This window comes from Prosopis cineraria, unplaced genomic scaffold (genome assembly GCF_029017545.1).
Source record: "Prosopis cineraria cultivar Desert tree isolate PC_DT_omini unplaced genomic scaffold, ASM2901754v1 PC475, whole genome shotgun sequence".
Classification (NCBI taxonomy): domain Eukaryota; kingdom Viridiplantae; phylum Streptophyta; class Magnoliopsida; order Fabales; family Fabaceae; genus Prosopis; species Prosopis cineraria.
The window spans coordinates 11,145-32,595 of NW_026555800.1; the positions used below are offsets into that span (position 1 = coordinate 11,145).

The 21,451-nt window shown below is 34.9% G+C and overlaps 2 protein-coding genes across 2 annotated transcripts; both read left to right on the forward strand.

Moving 5' to 3' along the window:
• Positions 1 to 3,224: 3,224 nt before the first annotated feature.
• Positions 3,225 to 6,799, forward strand: LOC129297237 (3-hydroxy-3-methylglutaryl-coenzyme A reductase 1-like). The gene is made up of 4 exons (XM_054935599.1): positions 3,225 to 4,287; positions 4,706 to 4,887; positions 5,684 to 6,030; positions 6,123 to 6,799. Exons 1-4 carry the CDS (start codon positions 3,263 to 3,265, stop codon positions 6,363 to 6,365), a joined length of 1,797 nt encoding a protein of 598 aa, XP_054791574.1. The 5' UTR covers positions 3,225 to 3,262; the 3' UTR covers positions 6,366 to 6,799.
• A 2,856-nt stretch (positions 6,800 to 9,655) lies between these two features.
• Positions 9,656 to 12,726, forward strand: LOC129297234 (protein FAR1-RELATED SEQUENCE 5-like). The gene is made up of 4 exons (XM_054935598.1): positions 9,656 to 11,692; positions 11,840 to 12,409; positions 12,539 to 12,602; positions 12,689 to 12,726. The coding sequence occupies exons 1-4, from the start codon at positions 9,656 to 9,658 to the stop codon at positions 12,724 to 12,726; spliced, it is 2,709 nt and encodes a 902-aa protein (XP_054791573.1).
• The last annotated feature ends 8,725 nt before the right edge of the window (positions 12,727 to 21,451 follow it).

Here is a 21,451-nt window from a genome sequence, read left to right on the forward strand (position 1 = left end):
AAGCCATCTGAACTTGTCATAGTAGCTATAATAAGACGATTCAAAAAGGGTTGAGTGTAGATCCTATAAGTAAAAATTCCAATCTCCAGTTTTCTGACAAAACTTGATGTTTGTAAGCATAATCTTATTCAGTGGAGTAATAAGACATTTCCAAATAACGAGAAGCTCGTGGAGAAATTAAAACTACAGCTCCCAAATTGCCAACAAGGTGACGTTGCTGATGACTCTACTCTATTCAGGAGGCTAATAAACTGATTGTTGAGATTGAGAATACCTTAGATATAGAGAAGCAATACTGGTGGCAGCTCTCGTATTAATTGGTTGCAACCGGGCGATCGGAATTCGAGATTTTTTCATTTGTCAACCCTTAAGCGGAGACAATTCAGCAGTATTCTTCGCCTTAAAGATGATGCAGGAAGTTGGCTAACTGACAAGACAAATGTTTCAAACGATATTGCTGCATTCTTTCAAATCTTTTCACTTCATCGCGTACAAGATCTATGGAGGCAGCACTTGATTTTGTTGATGTTAGAATTACTGAGGCTATGATTAATCTATTACTTGCACCGGCTGGTTACAAGGGAGCAAATTAAGGTAGCTGCGTTCAACTTGGGTAGTACTAAAGCACCGAGTTCGAACGGGTTTTCAAGTAAATTCTATCACTTGTCCTGGAATGAATTTGGTGAGAATACTTGCTCCTGGATTCTGGATTTCTTTGAGGGTGATTTATCTCTTAAGGATATCAATGAAACCAATATTACTTTGCTGCCCCGAGATTGACAGGCTTGAACATGTTTCTCAATTTCGTCCTGTTGGCTTATGTAACTTTTCTTATAAAATAGTCTCTAAGAGTATTGCTATTCGTATGTAACCTCTTCTAGATGCTTGTATTTCCCCGAATCAGGGTGCTATATGTATTATTTGATGCTGTGTTTTCCGGAAAATCTGATTCTGCTGCCATAGGTATTGTTTTGTCGAAATCATACAGGCTTGTTTCAATGGGGGTTTGTTGACAAGATCAAGTCCCTATCTTTTTTTATGACTGAAGCTCTTGCCTTGAGAATGGCCTTGAAGCTTGCCATGGACCTTGGTCATGGTAAGATCATTTTTGAAACTAATTGTAAACTCTCGCCCACTTGTATTTCGCTTAAGCAACTCGATTTATATGATTGGAAATACGAAAGTATTATCTTAGACTGTCTATTAGCTCTCCGATACGGTGGGTGTTTGAACCAACGCTTTCTTTGTCTTACCATTCTGGTCTCTGATGTGGAAGAAGCAATGCATACCTCATCTAATACCCTCTATTTCTAGCATTGTAATTGGTACTGTTTGATTTCATTGTATTTCGTTGTTCTTCCTTATGTTCGGTAGTTTTCACTTGCTTCGTATTGTTTCTAAAGTTTATCCATTAATGAGAAGGAGTTCCTTTTGACTGAAAAAAATTACAATAATTTCATACAAATTTCAACCTAGCTGATCAATATATTCGTTGTATTTTTTTTTTTAAGTCATTTAGGGAGTTTGATTCTATCCTTTAAGGAAACCTCCACTACCCCTCCGTTGAGGAAGAGTGGCAATTTAGGTTTTTTAAATTTAAAATTTTTATTTTTTATTTTTTATTTATTCAAAATAAAAATATAAAAATTTTAATAAATTTGATGGGAAGTTTGGACAATTCACATTTAATATATATAATCTAAATTTAATATTAAAAATTTATAAGTACTATAAAAAATTTAATATTAGATCTATACTGTACAAAATATATTTAAATAGTTAATTTATAAAAATTAAAAAAAAACATTTAACAAATGTGATTACGAGTATGGACAATCCAGATTTAATATGCATACTTCAAATTAAATATTAAAAATTTATAAAAATTATAAAAAATTTAATATTAAACCTGCACTTTTTTAAAAATAGTTAGATAGCCAATTTATAAAAAAAATTAAAAGTAAAATTAAATTATTTATATTAAATTTGGACTAACTAGATTGATAATCACATTTATTAAAACTTTTTATTTTTTAATAAATATAAAAGATTAAAATATTAAATTTAAACCATCAAGATTAAATTTAAATAATTCATATTACCATTGTCCTTTAATAGAGAGACAAAGGAGGGACAACTCCATGATCTACCATAACCATTCACTTTCATATCACATACTCTCTCTTTTTTTTTGACTTTTATTATGTGACGCCTTTTAAAAAAATTATTTAATAATTAACATAAAACATTAAATAGAATATTAATACATTTTTAATATTATTTTTATTTAAATTTAATAGCTATGAAAAATAATATAATGTAATTTAAATTTTTTTATTTAAATAAAAATAAAATAAAAAATTTATTATATTTTTAGACAACATTAATGATTTAATTAACTATATTTTCATGATTTTCAATGAAGTGATTAGAAATATTTTATAGTAGAGACCAGAAAACATATCTCTAATTTTTTCTCATAGCATTAATCAAGGGATGGTTTTTAGAACACGCCTCATAAGCCACTAGAAAATTAAACCTCATTCCAAAATCAAAATTAATCTCCTAACATAATTAACTTGATATGTGTATTCCTCGCAACTTCATGGAAGCAACGAGTCAAAGATCAACCATACATGATGAATTGAACCATCAAGATCAAGAATAAGATATAGACCCACCAACCCAATGCATCTCTAGTGACTTCCATTCTCTCTAGACTATCATATAAATTATTATTAATTAACTTACATTAAAAAAGTTGATTAAAATTTTAATTTTTTAAAAATAATTTCACATCTTTAAATAAAATAAATAGAACATATTGATTTATGCAAAATATCCTCATAAATAATTTAAGTAAAATATAATAAAAATACATACATAACTTATTCAGTATTCTATATTTTTGACCAAATGATATTTCTAAATAGTAAATACCATCCTACACTGTGGCAAGGAGAGAGATAGAAATCCTCTGACCTAATCTTCCCAAGGAACATTGTCGCAAAAAGAAAACAGGAGAGCCAGTCGGCACGTGAGCCGCGAGCCAAGAATGAGCTGTGAAAGATGACCCTTCAGACCAGGGTTGGCGTAAAGGCCCCACACGTGTAGGCACGAGGTCCACGTTCTCACACGTGTAGGCACGAGACCCTTCCTCTATAACATCACCCCTTCCTCTTTCCAAATTCTTCGCTGTCCTTCCAACGTATTTCCCGCACACTTCTCGCTTATAACTCTTTCCTCTTCGACCGAATCCGCCATGGATCCCCATCCTCCCCGCCGCCGTCACCACAACCCGCCATTTCCAGCCACTTCTCACGAAGGCGCCACTGCTTCTTCGAGGGATCTCCTCAAGAAGCCTTCCTCCACCGTCGCCAACGGCGGCCGTCGAGCCCCGTCTCCGACCCCTAAAGCTTCCGATGCTTTGCCTCTGCCGCTGTACCTTACCAATGCTGTTTTCTTCACGCTCTTCTTCTCCGTTGCGTACTATCTCCTTCACCGCTGGCGTGACAAGATCCGGAACTCTACCCCTCTTCACGTCGTTACCTTGTCAGAGATTGCCGCCATTGTGTCCCTCATCGCGTCTTTTATTTACCTTCTTGGCTTTTTTGGCATTGACTTCGTACAGTCCTTCATCGCGCGTGCTTCTCACGATGTTTGGGACCTCGATGATGATGCCGGCGAGGCCGATGCTGCTGAGTCTCGTCCTCACAACCACCATCCCCGCCGTGATTTCGTAATTGAGCAACCGGTTCCTAGATTAGTGGTGGATTCCGATCCCTTGGTTTCGTCTCTGCCCTCCGAGGAAGATGAGAAGATCGTACAAGCCGTGCTGGACGGTACGATTCCATCGTACTCACTCGAGTCCAAGCTCGGTGACTGTAGGCGCGCGGCGGCCATCCGACGCGAGGCCTTGCAGAGAATGAATGGAAAATCTCTTCAGGGATTACCGTTGGATGGGTTCGATTACGATTCAATTTTGGGGCAGTGCTGTGAAATGCCGGTGGGTTACGTACAAATTCCGGTGGGAGTAGCTGGGCCTTTGTTGCTTGATGGCTTTGAGTATACTGTACCAATGGCAACCACTGAGGGGTGCTTGGTGGCGAGCACGAACAGAGGTTGTAAAGCCATTTATGCTTGTGGCGGGGCTACCAGCGTAGTGCTGAGGGATGGAATGACCAGAGCGCCTGTTGTAAGGTTCGCCACAGCCAAAAGGGCGTCGGAGTTGAAGTTCTTTCTTGAAGATCCTCTCAATTTTGATACCCTGGCCGCCGTTTTTAATAGGTTCGTTTCGAAACATTCGTGCTTGGCTTAACTTACTTCTTTTGGGATTATTACTGGTTCGAACTTTTTTTAATTTGGGCTTAAGTCCCTTTCCTGGAACAAAAGGTCACTCCAAAATCCAATAGTCCCATTGCATCTAGGAGTTTACTCTGACGTGCTAATTTTGCTGTGTACAAAGTTTTGCGATGCGTATGCGTTTCATTTCTTTCTTAGGGAGCTTGACTTTTGACAGATTTACCTGTGTAGAGATGATTTTTTCTTCTTCTTTTGGGTTATGTTTGGTGAGTTTTAATGATGTTTGTTTCACGATTTTCTAAATGTCTGAACATCATCAGAAGTGATGAACAATGAGATATAGAAAAATAAGAATTTGGGTTTCGTTGGGACAAACAATAAAAAAATTCATTTGTTGGTGCAGGTCAAGTAGATTTGCTAGGCTTCAAAGTATTCATTGTTCTATTGCTGGAAAGAACCTGTACATGAGATTCAGCTGTTGCACAGGTGATGCCATGGGGATGAACATGGTTTCCAAAGGAGTGCAGAATGTTCTTGATTTCCTTCAAAATGATTTCCCAGACATGGATGTTATTGGCATCTCTGGTAAACAACTTTCCCCTTCTTTCTTCTGTTGCTACTTGCTAGGAACCTCCAGATTGATCTTTTGCAAACATGCATGATGTCATTGATACAACTTTATTCAAATATAAAATTTCTTATGTACTATCTCTCTTGAATAATTCCCTTGTATCTGTTGTGGCAGTGGTCCAGCAGTGGTCCAGTTCCTTCCATGATATTGTCCTATTATTTTTCTCATCAAGCTGTCGTAGCTTAGCTGAAAATCAAGCAATTAGTTATTCATGAGGTGTCTTATGTTATCTATGAGTATGACTGAACAGTTATTATTCACTTTTTGATTGTCTAGTAGTTGAACTTGGTTTGAGCTTGATTTCTTTTATGTTAATGTTCAATCTGAACTATCTCCATTACTTTCTGATAAATTTAATTCTTATAAAAGAATGCTTCGGTTGATCTATTTCTATTTCTTCTTTCGCGAGAAACTAAATTTTATTCATTTGTTGCTGGACTGCGAATATGAATGCAGCAACTCAATACTGCCACATCATTATTATAGTCATAATCATCTTTGTATATATTGTGGCGCTCCTTTGTGTACATATAGCATTTATGGTTGGCAGTTAGTTTTTCTTTTCTTTTCTTTTCTTTTCTTTTCTTTTCTTTTCTTTTGGTAGTGTCTTTCGTTTTATTTGGAAATCATATATCCGTGTCTTTTAGTTATTTTATTAATGAAATTAAGGACTTTACCATGTCCTAAAAATTATGCTAATGGAAAGATCAGCCTAAAACGTAACGTTTATCCATTTCCTTTGTTCTTTAGGGAATTATTGTTCGGACAAGAAACCTGCTGCTGTAAATTGGATTGAGGGGCGAGGAAAGTCAGTTGTTTGTGAAGCAATTATTAAAGAAGAGGTGGTTAAGAAGGTCTTGAAGACCAACGTGGCTGCCTTAGTGGAACTTAACATGCTTAAAAACCTTGCTGGTTCTGCTGTTGCTGGTGCTCTTGGTGGATATAATGCTCATGCCAGCAATATTGTTTCTGCCATTTTTATAGCCACTGGTCAAGATCCAGCTCAAAATGTTGAGAGCTCTCATTGCATAACCATGATGGAAGCCGTCAATGATGGGAGAGACCTTCATATCTCAGTGTCCATGCCTTCCATTGAGGTGATTGAGCATCCTGTAAATTTAGTTTATATAAGGTGATTACTTGGTTAACATAATTGCTGAGAGCTCCATACTATTTGTTGTCCATTCAGGTCGGTACAGTTGGAGGTGGTACTCAGCTAGCATCTCAGTCTGCTTGCTTGAATTTGCTGGGCGTGAAGGGTGCGAGCAAGGAGTCACCGGGATCGAACTCTAGACTCTTGGCCACTATTGTTGCTGGTTCAGTTTTGGCAGGAGAGCTATCTCTGATGTCTGCCATTGCCGCAGGCCAGCTTGTAAGGAGTCACATGAAATACAATAGATCAAGCAAGGATGTCTGTAAAATGGCAAGTTGAAGAGAAGAAACGATGTGGGGTCCCAGCCATCAATTGTGTGGCTTAAAAATAAAGCCAGAGTGGTATTTGAGCAAGCACACGTGAATTTGGGGAAGAAAGAAGAAAATACCAAGGTTGTACCTGTGGGTGGCCATGTGAGATTGCCTACTCTTTGGTGTTTGTGAATGTGAAGTCAGATGATTATTGTATGGAGATGTTGAGTGGACCCTGTGATTCATTGGATGCACAACTTTGATAGCTTTTCATGGCTGGTCATCGGAGGCACGTTAGCTTTTCTCACAGCTAGGAAGTCGTTTAATGTGTTGTAATATACTTTTTTTTCTTTTTCTTTGTGTTTAGTGGGGGGACCAGACCGCGAAGTGGGTTTGTTGATTTTTCTTGTGTCGTTTTCTTCATTTCAGCTAAATGAATCGAATTGGACGGTACTTTTTTCATTGATGACCTTGCATGTCACTGTTACTATTATTGTTAGGGAAAAGACAAATTTTCAACAAACTTCGGGTTGATAAATGCTTCTATAATGGGAAATGCTCTCATGGACAAATGGAATCTTAGTCGCATGACTCGCATGTTACCACCTACCCGACTGTTGCCAATTTTTATGGGAGGGCAAAGCCCCTTTCTTTTTAAAAAGTCTTTTTTTGGTTAAGAAAATAGATGATATCAAAACTCTCGAAGTTACTGTGTGCTTGTGCTTGTGAAGTAGTATTTCTAAATGCTTTAAATTTGTAATAAAAAATTTTGGAGAAATAATTTCTTATTCCCTTTGTCCTTGCCACTTCGCTTTCACTTTGTCTTCTTGGTGAATCTAAGGCAATTTTGGCGATAAGGCAAACAAAGATGAGTTTGTTGCGGCTGTTAAAATGAGTTTAGGAATAGTGAACCCTTTATATAAGACACAGGAAAAGAAATGAAGGAAATATTCATTTACCTTTTTAAATTCAAATTAAACATGATGTGGCAATTCTGTTAATAATTTAACGCTTCTGTTGAAGAAAGGATATTTTATGCATTAAAATAAGAGGTTAGGGAGGTCTTTAATCAAGTATTAAAGGTTAAGGGTGTTATATAAATTTTACTAAAGTTTAGGAGATATAGTTTTATATATTTTAACCTCTCTAAAATTATAATTCCAAAAAAAGTGCCTCTAAATTTTTTTTTAAAGGTAATGTGGTAATCATCACCAATCAATCAATATCAATATGATCATCAATAATAATCTTATAGTAAAATGAACTAATTCATAAATAGCAAAAGAGTTGTGAACTTTGTGCAATGCATTAGATCAGCATCCAATGATATTTATACTCTTTTTATTTTAGATATATTTATGTACATTTTAATTTTTTTGTCATCAAGGAAGACTTATCTCTATTTTAGATGTGTATTGTTAACTTAGTAATGCTACCAACCAACAGGGAAAATGACAATTAGGTTATAAAGTAATTAATTAATTCAAATTATATCTCAACCAATTTATAAAATACCAATAAAGTTTTTTGGTCTTTCAATGGTAAAATATCAAATCTAACAGCTCTATAACTTTGCAAGTTCAATTTTTAATTTTATAATTTTATTGTAATGAATTTACAAGTTGTTTTTAAAATTTTAACAGAGTTGAATAATTAACAAATTTGCATTCCTTGTTAGCATTTTAAAATTAGTTGAGACTTAATTTAAATTAATTGATGCTCTTGGAAGTTGGAACTTAACTGTCATTCTCCCAAGTCCATATTTAGGGGTAAATTCTTTTACAATATAATGCTTGGTGATTCTTTTACAGGGGAAAAACTTTTGGAAAATAGAAAATGACATAACTAAGGGTTGAAGAATGAAATGAAAATGTTTTAACGTGAATAAAGTACGAGGATTAGTCTGCAATTTTCCATTGGCTGCATGGTTGGCAGTTGGAACAGATTCTCCCAGTGAAGGTAGGTACGATGAAAAAGAGAATCATATAATTTGTTTGGAGATTTGAAAGTGGATAGCAGAGGAATTAGAGGTGAGGATTAGTTTGGAAGATTGCTGCCTTGCTTTTGGAGTGCATTAGGACTGAGGTCGCATGTTCACTCTTTGTCCCAAAATTGACTCTTCAACTAAGATTTCTAATTTTGAGGGCAAAACAAGTGAAAGCAACAAACACATCCCCCCCACCCTCCCCCCATGTAGAACTCAGAGGAACTACATTAGACCTTGCATAGGAGAATTAAACATTGGGTGAAAAGAACGAACCAATTGACGATATCTTAATATCTATCAATTTAAATGCTACCTAAGATCAATGGAATCTTACGTCAATACTCATGAGGATGATGTTTTATTTTATGACCTCTCTCTATGATTATTGTATAGAGCTAAATATTGAATATTCCTTGGGATTGACTCCCATATTTTGCATGGTCTTATTCGTAGCTTTATTTATTGGGAAGTAATGTTACGTTGATTACAATGTTTTACCGAGGAAGAAAGTATGACCAAATAATATCATCCAGGTGGAAACAAATATGAATGAGGAGGTAGGTTACGTGTTTCTATTTTTATTATTTTCGTTCCTTTGACTTATTCATAACACACCCAACCTAATTACAGTTGTGGGACCATCCTGTCTTCTGTGGTAACAACTTGGTAAAGGTGCGCTGAGGGTGTCTCCATTTTTCATTTGGTGCATTTCCCTCCACTTCTCAAAACGGCATCGTCTAAGTGGGAGGAAAAAAGACAAAAGAAAGCCAAATAATGTGTTATTTTTATCTCCACCAGCGCGCTCGGAAACCTTTGTTTTTCTCACTCTTCCAGAACAGAAATGTGCTCACACAGCAAAAAGAAATTCTGACCAAGAAAATATTTCGATTAAGGAAGGATTTTGATTATAATTTGGTATGGTTCTATTTTTTTCTTATTTGTTGATCATTTCTATCCCTCATTTAAACTTAAAACTTGCTGAACGTGGTTGCCATTCTCTCTCTCTTTCTCCCTTACATTGGTCATTTTCCTCCCCTGTTTTTATGTTTAAATTAATTTTGAAACACATTACTAATTTGCCATGGACTTGTGCTGCACAGAAATTTTTTTTGATGACAGTCACAATTACAAGAAAGTAATGCTGACCATTTAACACGTTATTATCCCTTAGCTTTGCATAAATGAATGCATCACCAAGCTCTTAGGTTATTTTTAAATTCATTAATAGTTTTTTGTTAACTCTCATGAATAACAGTGTTTATTTATTTTTTATCTGCTTACTCTTGGTTTTAGTGTTTTTGTTTTTTAGCTTTTCTTGTTAGCTTTAAGTAATGGACACAAGTATGACTCCAATAGTTGGTCTTGAATTTGATGATCTAGAAGAGGCATGGCAATATTGGATTGACTATGGTGGAAGAATAGGATTCAGTGTTAGAAAGCAAAACTCTAATAAGAGCAAGAAGGATGATTCTATCATATATTGCAAATATGTTTGTTCCAAGGAGGGAGTGAAAAAAGCAGATAAAAGAGACTTTAAAACTAAGAAGCCTCGAAAGGAAACAAGAACAGGGTGTGAAGTGAAAATGATAATTAAAAAGGTGAATGAAAGATTTAGAGTTAGTGAACTATTTTTGGACCATAATCACCCTTTAGAGCCCCCAGAGACTATTCATTTATTAGCATCACAAAGGAGATTACCGAAAGCACAAGGCTATGCTTTGGAGTTTGCTGAAGATACGGGGATTAAGCAAAAAGCCTCTTTTAATTTAATGAGCAAATATGCAAGAGGGAGGGCTAATTTGGGGTATACCAAAGAGGAGGTAAAGAGTTATCTAAGATCAAGGAGGCAACGAGACATGATCTATGGTGAAGCTGGGTTTTTACTTCGCTATTTTCAACAACAATTGACAGAAAATCCTTCATTTTTTCATGCTTATCAAATGGACTCAGAAGAGCAGATAACTAATGTGTTTTGGGCTGATGCACGTATGTTGATAGATTATGATTGTTTTGGGGATGTCATTTCATTTGATACAACATACTCTACAAATCGTGACAACAGACCACTTGCCATTTTCTCAGGTTTCAACCATTACAGAGAAGTAGTGATATTTGGTGCTGCTTTATTATATGATGAGACTATTGAGTCTTTTAAATGGCTTTTTGAAACCTTTTTACAAGCACATAAGCAAAAAATGCCATTTACTATGTTTACTGACCAAGATGCAGCAATGGCAAGAGCCTTAGAAGAAATAATGCCAAATGTAAAGCATGGCTTATGCACATTCCACATCAATAGAAATGGGGTGAAACATCTTGGAAACTTAATGAAAGATGGCTCTCGTTTTCTGGGTGAGTTTAATTGGTGCATGTATCATTGCAAGGAAGAAACAAGGTTTGAGGAATCTTGGAAAGAATTATTATCAAAATATAATGTAGAAGAAAATCCATGGTTGATGTCTATTTACAAGTTAAAAGAAAAATGGGCAGCATGTTACATGAAGTACTCAAAGACTCTTGGTATGAGAAGTACACAACTTAGTGAAAGTATCAATTCATTTATAAAAAGTTGCACTAATCCTGAATTGAATATTAGTCAATTCTTCAATGTCTTTGAACAAGTTGTTGTGGATAAGCGGTATAATGAATTGCAAAGTGACTTCAACTCACGCCAGAAGTTGCCAAGGTTGATATTGAAGAGTTCGTCTATGCTGCAACAGCTTTCTCAAGTTTACACACCACCAATTTTTGACTTGTTCCAGCATGAGTATGACTTACGTGATGCTACGTGTATAAAAGAGAGGAAAGAAAGAAAAATAGCTGCAGATGATGATGCTCTTGTTATTGATTATGTAATCACAATGGTTGATAAAAAAGGAGAGTGGAGATTGACATTTGAGCCATCAAGAGAAGATAAAGAGGCTGTCATTACTTGTAATTGTAAGAAGTTTGAACAATGGGGAATATTATGCTGTCATGCATTGAGGATATTGTATGACCAAGATGTAAAGCTACTTCCAAAGCAATATGTGTTAAAGAGGTGGACAAAAGAAGCAAGGTGTGGTGTAGTGCATGATAGTAAGGGAAAGGAAATTGAAGTTGATCCTAAACTAGAATGCTCGAATCGATATAGGCAATTGTGCCCCATGCTCATAAAATTAGCTAGTGATGCATCTGAATGTTCAGAGGCATTCTCTATGGTTCATCAAGCAGTGCTAGAGCTTAGCAAGAAAGTGTCTCAACTTCTTATTAACCACTCATCAGATAGTGTTAATAATGAAGGAGGTGTTGATGATGATGTTGGTAAGAATGATGGTTCAGGCATTGGATTCAAGAAGAGAGAGCGCAAAAAGATTAGTCCAAGTTGGGTCGACAATCCAAGTCAAAAAAGAAAAAAAGTTAAGACTTTAAAAAAATCTACTAACAAGTCTTCACAATGTTCAAAGGTATAATTATTTTACTTTGAATTTTTATTAGCATGATTTTTTTATGACATTTAACCGATATTGTTGCAGGACACACAAAATATATTAGAAGTGGGTAGATCATCATCTTCGGTACAATATGGCTCCCTTGTGTCAAATATGCCAGTGCAAGTGCAAAATGACCCCCCTGTGTCAAATATGCCGGTGCAAGTGCAATGTGGCCCCCCTGTGTCAAATATGCCGGTGCAAGTGCAATGTGGCCCCCCTGTGTCAAATATGCCGGTGCAAGTACAATGTGGCCCCCCTGTGTCAAATATGCCGGTGCAAGTGCAATGTGGCCCCATTGTGTCAAATATACCGGTGCAAGTGCAAACTGGCCCCCTTGTGCCAAGTATGTCGGTGCAAGTGCAAAATGGCCCCCTCGTACCAAGTATGCCTGTGCAAATGCTATATGGTCCTCCCGTGTCAAGTATGCTAGTGCAAGGGCAATATGGCCCCACCGTGTCAAGGATGCCGGTACAAGGGCAATATGGCCCCACCGTGTCAAGGATGCCGGTACAAGGGCAATATAGCCCCCCCGTGTTAGGTATGCTAGTGCAAGGGCAATATGGTCTGCCTGTGCCAAATACACCAATAACAACACAACATGATCCACTTCAAGTAAGTCAAATGTCATTCACAACATTGACGATGGTAAAGATATTATATTTCAAGTTCTTATTCTCAACTAACTTAAATGTCATTCACAGCATATTTCATACTATTGTCATTTTATTTTTGTGTTTGTAGGATTCATTGAACAACAATGTGAAGTCACTTGAAGCAATTGAATTTAGTCAAGTATTTGAGAAAGGTAAATCATTGTCTAAATGTATTGAAACTTCTATTACAATTCAATTACATTACATTGTTTGAATATAAATTGTTACAATGTTACAGATTCAAATCTGAATGTGAATACAAATCCTCAGTTGTGAAGTCTTCATTTCAGTCCTAGCCTCTTGCTTCAGTCTCCATTCTGTTCTTAGCAGTATACACTTGTGGGCTGGTCCTCTTTTTTGTCATGCTAGCTCCTTGCTTTGATGTTTGTTCTTTTGCTATAATGCTGCCTAGACTCATTTTGTATACTTGTAAGCTTGCTTTACTATATACTTGTAAGCTTGCTTCTTCCCATTTTGTAAAGCCCAAACAAATTTCTGTTTTTGAAATCTGCACAATTTATAGAGTGTAAGAGAATTATCCTTAGACAAAGAAGAAAATGAAGCAAGGAAATTCCTAAATGATTAGGTGGTCTCTAGTCAATTTACAGTTGCAGCTGGGCTTGGCAAATTTGTACTGTATGTGCAAAGTTCTAATGCATGTGTAAAGTTGATTTTGACTATGGGCTTGGCAACTTTTGATCTTTAGACCAAGGTGAATAAGAAAAACCTTAGGAATTAAGAAAATATTAAGCACTGTTCCTCAAATATATATATATATATATATTAAAACTGAACCAACTTGTGAGGAAACATCTAGCCTGAATGAAATAAATGTTACAATGAACCATACATGAGAAAGCTTCAAAATCACTTAGCATCTCTCTCAACCTCACTCATATTACATAAGAATCAGTTGGGTCAGGTCAATCATAAACCAACACCAAGTTACCAAAGTGGAGAAAACAAGAGAAAAATAATATATCCATTGTCATTGCTCCTCATCAATATACATAACCATAGAGAGGAGAGTTAGTTCTGAGTAGAATTTAAATAACAGGCATAAAAAAACTGCTAGGATATAGTCTATGAAAGAAGCACAAGCCAAATGCATAGAAGGAGAAACAGGGAAAGAGGTATAAAATACTTTCACATAGTAAATATGGCAAAAGAAGGTGATGGAGAAAAAAATGAAAGTAAAGAAGAAAGCAAATCGCCATTGACCTAACCAGCACACAGTCCCAATTACCTTCTTCTTATATTCTTGACATGTGAGATTATCACCATTCTCACCATATTCCAATCATTATTCCCCGATATAAATCAACCTTGTCTGTTGGATTAAAAAAGAAAATCAACCTTGTCCTCAATGTTGAGCTAGACACTGAACAACATTAAAAGAAAGACATGCATAACCATGTCTTGCCACCCAAACCAAGCACAGCAAATTCTTTTCCACTGGATCATTGAGAAACTTGTAGAGATCTTTAATGAGTAAAAACTAAGTTACTTAATATCAACTTGCCATACTAAAAATTAAATACTAATCTGGTAACGAGGAAGACACACAGGAGACAAGAAATGTCTTCCACACGTAGCTGCTATGTGTGAATGGACATACCTTGTTTTTCTGTTCAGTACCCTTTCTGCCTTATATTTGGTTTCTTCTCTCTTTTCTTCTGCCACAATATTAAGAAGAAGATTCTGTGTCTCCCTTTACATTTCCTCCCTCTAATCTCTTCTATGTCATCTCTCTTTGCTCTCTATATCAGCTCCTCTCTCTATCAGTCTATTCTCTCATGCCCATGTCTCTTCTCACCTGTCATTTGCCTTTTTTATCCCCCTCTTTAGCTCTGTAATTTCTTCCGTTAGATCTTGGATTTCAAGGTAAACTTTGGATGTCTTGCAAAAACAAAAACAAAACAAAGCAAAAATAAAATGGTGTACCATTGGAGAAGCGAACACCTCATTATTAGAGCAGTCAATTCATCCCTGGTCAAAAGTAAAAATAAATGGCCTCACCAAATTTGACTCATGAAAACTGGCAATGGAGACACCTTGCAGCAGAATAATCATAATTGTAGTAACATTGCCTCAATGCTCTACATCTTTGACGCAGCCTGATTCATAATGATCCTCATTTGAATGATCTCACTATTGATGGATCCCAAATCTTCATCAATTTTGTCCAACAACAACCCCAATGAAGAGATAAACAAAGCAAAACACTGACCTAGATGAGGAGATAATTAAGCCGACGGCGAGATCAAAGAGGTCAACAGGGAGAAGACGAGGTGAAGAGAAGTGAGGAAGCTGGAGTTGAAGCTCGATGCTGGTCCAATGGCGCTGGTGAAAGTGGAGTTAGTTGGAAGGTGGCCAGGTGGGGCTCGGAGGACTGAGACGACGATTCGGTTCAGACTTCAGACCGGAGCGCCGAGATCAGTCTCTCATATATCCTCCCCATAGAGCCGACGACCGAGAGCGAGACGAAGGACGAGAGCAGTGTCGAGAGGGCGAGGGTTGCGTCTGAGGGTGTGAGGATGGAGAGCGCCGAGATAAGTCTCTCAGATATCCTCCCCATAGAGCCGACGACCGAGAGCGAGACGAAGGAAGAGAGCAGTGCTGAGAGGGAGAGGGCTGCGTCAGAGGGTGTGAGGATGGACAATGATGCAGACGGTCAGGATCGCAACAAGAAATGAACGATGGAGATTTCACCACTAATCAAAACGACGTCGTTTTGAAGAAATGGAGGAGAAATGCACAGAATGGAAGTGGAGACACCCTTCGCCCGGTAAAGGTGGCTATATACACAGTGATGTAGTCAGAATCCTGAGTCAAGAGGAATAATGATAGAGTTAGCATAAGACATTTTTATCTCTTTTAAATTAATTATTTTTCTTTTTTTCTTTTTCTATTCTCTATCCAACTTTTAATTGTAGTGCTATAAGTGCAGCGAGTTAATGAAAAACATTCACCCAATTTATTCTTGAGTTTTAAATCTTCTTTATTTATCATTGTTTTTTTTAATTAGTCTCTGAGTAGTATTCAGGATGAGGAATAAGTCTATGCAGTCATATTAAATTTTTTTATTTTTTAAATAATTAATAAATAATATTGGTATTTAGGTATAGTAAAATTGTGGGTTAATATTCATGAGGCTAAGTTAAAAATTTAAATAGATCTAGGATAAAAAAGTAAAATTGAAATGGGTTTAAAGTTAAACATATGAAAATAAAGGGGTGCAAAGTATAATAAGTAAAAGATGTAAATTATAAAATATAAAAACTTATACTTCCAAACATATCATTTTTTTCAATGCCCTCCTCAATTACATGTGGCTCCGCTGGCTATACATATGTAACTATTCCATCTCAATCATAATATAAAATATTTTTTAAAAATTTTATTTAGCTCAAAATATAAATATTAAATAACTTATATATATATATATATATATTTAAACAATACCTCTATTTTATTTATTATTTTTTTAAAAAAATCATGCACTAAAATTTTAATTATTATTATAAAAATTTTTATATAAAAAATTTAATAAAGATATAAATAAAAATATGTAAATATTTTTAATAATTTAATATTTTAATTAATAACATTTATAAATTATGAATTAATTAATTATGATTTATATTATAGGTTGGAGGAGTATATATTTGTGTTAAGTAGGTAAAAAATAAATATAGCTTATTTCACCTGCCATAATTTTGCACGGTGCATAACTTTAGGTTTGACATATATCTATTATATCTATTTTATATTACGAAATTGATATACAGTTGAATTTTGAACAAAACTGTAGGAATTCTACTATCTATAATTTATGAATAATGTGTCTATACATATAGTTGTGGATTAATTATTGATTGCATTTCTTCCATCCAACACTTATTTAATTAATCAAATAACATAAATTTCTCATTTTTCAATGATTTTTGTAGCATCTTTTATTTATATTTTCTTACATTTTCATATTTCATGTTATTTTTATTTTAAAAATACAATTTAATTTTTTAATTAATTTGAAAGGTCATAATTTATTAAAATATTTTCATATTTTAATAAAAATTAAATTATTTAAATTAACTTAATGGTAAAAAAATCATTTAAAATAAATCAATTCTGTATATTTTCCAGTAAATTATCATCTTACTTTCTAATTCGCAGCAGGAGCAGTCTGTCTTTAATATTAATATAAATTAAATTAATATTATACCATAAAAATCAATATGATTTTAATTAATACATATAATTGTTTGTAACAAAATTAATGTTTTTGGTATTTACCACCCATGCCTATCATATCCTGACAGACTAATATTAAATGTTAACATGATATTCATATGATAAGTATTTTTTCTAATAATATAATTATCTAAAATGTGATATTACCGCTTGATTGAGATTTTAATATTGTTGGTCACGTAATTCTCCCAATATAATTTTTTTATCTATTTAAATACTCAATTTTACTATAAAAAAAAAAAGTCGACTCAACGATAACAAGTCTTTTAATTGGTCTTTTTTTTTTTTCCTATTTTATATGGATGAGTGCATATTGCAGCAGCGTAGGTGTATATAACATATTGTTTTAAGAAGAACATACACAAACCATCAAAATATTACCTTTAATATATGTGGCAACTACTATATATATTATTCCTCAAGTTAAATACGATTTGAATACGTTCCTTCTTCCAACTGCAAAACCGTAATTTGCATACCATGAACTTCGAAATGTTTGTGCACTATTCGGATCGCTTCATTTCATCAAGAAGTTTGGTATACAAGTTTTCAAAAGCAAAGCTATGAATACTATAAATATTAAATGTTTGTATTTCGTCCACTATTTACATCAGGCTGCAACCCCCACAATGAGTAATTAGTTTAGAGAGGATAAATCATATTATCTTAGACCAACTGTTTCACTTAATTACCCTTTGCTCTCTTTCTTTTTTCCCCCATTAATTGTGTTAAGATATTGAGAACTTATTGGCAAACGTTGATTCTAATAGAAGATATTATAATTATTTATGAGGTCTCAAATTTGAATGTGTAGTTGCTCCTAAGTAAACTTGACAATGTTCAAATCAAGTTCAATTCAATTAATATAAAGATATATATTTGAAAAGTTTGTCTGACCCGTGTCTTGGGTAAGTAATCTTCAGGTCTTTCAACTCAATCCAGATTGATCTAGTTGGTCTTGATGGTTACGTGAAATTGAAAATTCAGATCAGAAAATGTCAATGGGTTTGGGTGGGGGGCAAATTAAACATCATTTCAACAAGTTCAGGCGTACAAGCTTTGAACAAAAGCAAAAGCTTTTACATTACTGATAATGTTAAACGTTTATACGCTTCTTTCATCGCTCTGCAACCTCCACAATTGGTTGGGTAGACAAATCCATGCCATCAGACATCAGTTGTGTTATTTAATTGCTTGGTTAAAAATATTGAGACATTGCTAATTTGCTCAAGTCTTATCTCTTGGTACTTGGATGGGTAATCACGTCTTGCACAACTTGCATCCAAAACTCTTTTAATTTATCTTCAAACAACAATTCTTGACGTGTGAGCCTCCAATTTTTTATATGATAAAAAGCAAAGTTGGTGAAAAAAATTGTTGGATTATTAATCTAATTTTTTATGTAACGCATTAGCCTCGATTTTACCATAATTGCTTGTTTAAAGTGATAAGTTTTGTTTTAAATTTCAAGGGCTGAGCCCGTGTTAAATTGAGTCTTGATTACTCATAATCTATTGGATGGATACCGAAATTACTAGCCTTTTTAGTTGTTAATAAGTATAGATATCAATTATAATTGGTGTTGATCCAAGTGAAAGGAGTTATGACTATTTAACTATGAGGTCTCACTATTGTCTTCTCCGACACTCAACAAATTAACAATGATTTGAAACTTTTATCAAAAATCAATCACTTAAACAAAAGAGACACTAGATGTGATATTAAATGGAACTTATCTAAATTTGAATGGATTAAACTTGATATTGATGGCTCTATCAACATCAATGGCGCCACTGCTTGTGGAAGCATTATAAGAGATGATAAAAAAAGTTAGATTAAAAATATTTTTCAAATTTTTTGGCTATCATCGTAGCACAGCAGTAAAACTTATGAGAATTTATGAAAGATTTAACCTTTGCTGGAAAGAAAAATATATCCAAAATTAACATCTACTTTAACTTGATAAAGGCATTGTCTCTCATTAGTCACAACTACCCTGAAAGGCATCCCTTATCTGACATTATCTGAAAAATTACAAATCTTATTATGAGAAATTGAATAGTTACTTTTGATCACATTTATAAATAAAAAAATAGATGCGCATATTTTTTCATCCACCAGACAATACGAAACAACTTTGATATTACAATCCTTGATGAATCCCCACAAAAGTGTATAAGCTTCTTAGCATTACACATGATTAAATCTTAATCTTTTTGCATAGTTTTCTATAACTATGTAATAAAAAAAATGAGGTATCCTGTTTGATTTTGTATGAATGTAAAAAAAAAAACACATTTGAGAAAGCTAATCTGACTCAATTTTTCAAAACGTAACATGATTAATTTGAAAAAAGAAAAGGAGAGAAACATTTAAAAAAATAATACATCAGTCAAAAATTTAAATAAATTGTCAATTGATACAAGTAAGCCCACATTCTATGGCCGAAAAGAAGTCCGCATTCTAAAAAGGAGGTGTTCCATTCATCTTCATTATCCATACTAATATTTGAATATTGCTTTCATCGACTTTTGAAGTTTACTCATAATTTCCTTTACTTTGAAACAAATAATAAGTCAAAGACCCAAATGACATTAATAGTTAAAACTTATTATTTTGCTAGTAAAAAAAAAGGCTGAAATAAAAGTGGGCCAAGCCCACAACCCATTGTTTTAGCCGTGCCCACTTTCTTAAGTCGTTTTAGTAGTCTAGCTCTAGGAGCTGAGCCTAGCTAGATTCCAAACATAGTGAACTTGCTATGTACGTGTCTATCTAGTATCTTCCTCTAGCTCACGGCATGCTTAGTAGAGAAGTTTAAAAGAAGACAGAACCATGAGTTCTTGCTGATGGCTTACTTTACTTCACTGACCACATGGTTTTTTCCTTGATAACAAGGATGATGTGGATGAAGATAGAGAGAAAGTAATAGAGCAAAGAATTAAGATGGATATCATGCTAACTTCCTAACTAAAAAAAGCAAATAGGCCTTTGGCTCACATGTCACTGGCTGTGGCCCTCCTTTCATATGCACGTTACATCACCTCCAAAAAAACAATGCACACATGTTGCAGTCTGCACTTCGGAGGGATACAAATCAATTACATGATATGAAGTCAATTTTACAAACACAAGTTTGAAAAAAGAGTTCATTGCAAAAGATTAATCTTTTTTTAAAAAAAAAATTGAAGAGGCTAGCATAATAATTACTGGAAAAGAGTACAAGGCGAGAAAATTAGGTTCTGTCCAACAGGGGATGTCCCCTGTTTTTGTCATGTAATACTAAATTAATACAACCAAAGGGAATCTCGTGAAAAAGAGTTAAATAACTAGGGTTTCCATGTGTCACGAGGGGTATGCTGCAGCACCAGGTTTTGAAATTCACAGACACATTGTTGTATCTCAATTATCTCAGTGTATAAGTAGTGATCTCTTGCTGTACCTTTGTAAACTAGGTCAATAGCTTTCATGGAATCTGAGGTCATGTAGACGTTCCTAGCATTTATACGTATATAAACCTCGACATCAAATTTAATGGCTTTAAGTTTAGCGATAGTAATTGGGACATTTCCCGAGTTACAGATGAAGCCAATGATCTAGTCTCCGTTTGAGTCCCTAAGTAGGCCTCCGCACGCTGCATTACTCTGATGGTTCACTGAGGCATCTACGTCTAATTGAAGAGTTCCATTTTCTGGGCTGACCATCCAGGCTCGTGATATCTCCTCCATCCTGTGTTATTTAACTTTAGGTGATGCAGACCACGTTCCTCCAAAAGCCTCAATCTACATATATTCAAGATGTTCTCACTAGTATGATTTGTATTTTCAAAATTATCTTGACACCGTGTTGTCCAGAGAAGCCAACATATATTGCCAAAGATCTTGCCCCATGGCCCAGATTGAAATAATATCCCTCCTAGGTTCTGTTTTGGCATTCCAAAAGAACCAGTCTTGCAACCAACAAGAAAAAATAATTGTTATGAAAAGCAATATTTAAGATCTTTTCCCAAGCCTCCTTGCTCTCGTGCAATCTCTCGAAATGTGCATCACACTTTCCTCACTATCATACTTAAAAGGTTAGATAGCATCATCGGTGATCCCTCTTTTTCTTCTAAAAAGGTTTCTTGGAATTCTTTCATGAAGGGTCTGCCAAAGGAAAAATTTAACCTTTTCCCGTAAAAGCCACTTCGACAGTCTAGTCTGGATCTTAGGTGTAAGCGTAGACGCCCTTCCTTTGAGGAAGGTGTAAGCCGACTTAATTGAGAATCTACTATCTGTAGTAGGTCTCCACTAGAAACCATCTTTTTGAGGATTAGAAGGGGGAGGTGAGGCCATAATTTTATCCACAATGGTAGTAGGGAAATAGCATTAGAGATTTTGCTCTTTCCAGTCCTTCAAAGCAATGGAAAAATCAAATACCTTGGCCATGGCATTAAATCTTTGCCCCTAAATGATAGCATATTCAATCAGAAGTTTCTCCAAGGGAGCCCATAAATCCCACTAGAAGCTAGTGTTATTACCATTATTTACCTTTCTACCTATACCTTAGATGAAAATTTCCTAAACCTTTGTTATCTTTTTCCACGTATGGGAAGCTGAAGGATTCTTTACTACGGTTGGAACACTGCCATCTCCACACTTATATTTGGTTCTAAGACATTTGACCTAAACCACATCAGGGTTAGTGAGACTACCCCCAACACAACTTCATCAAAAAGGTTTGATTTTGAAGATGAAGGTTTTTTTAT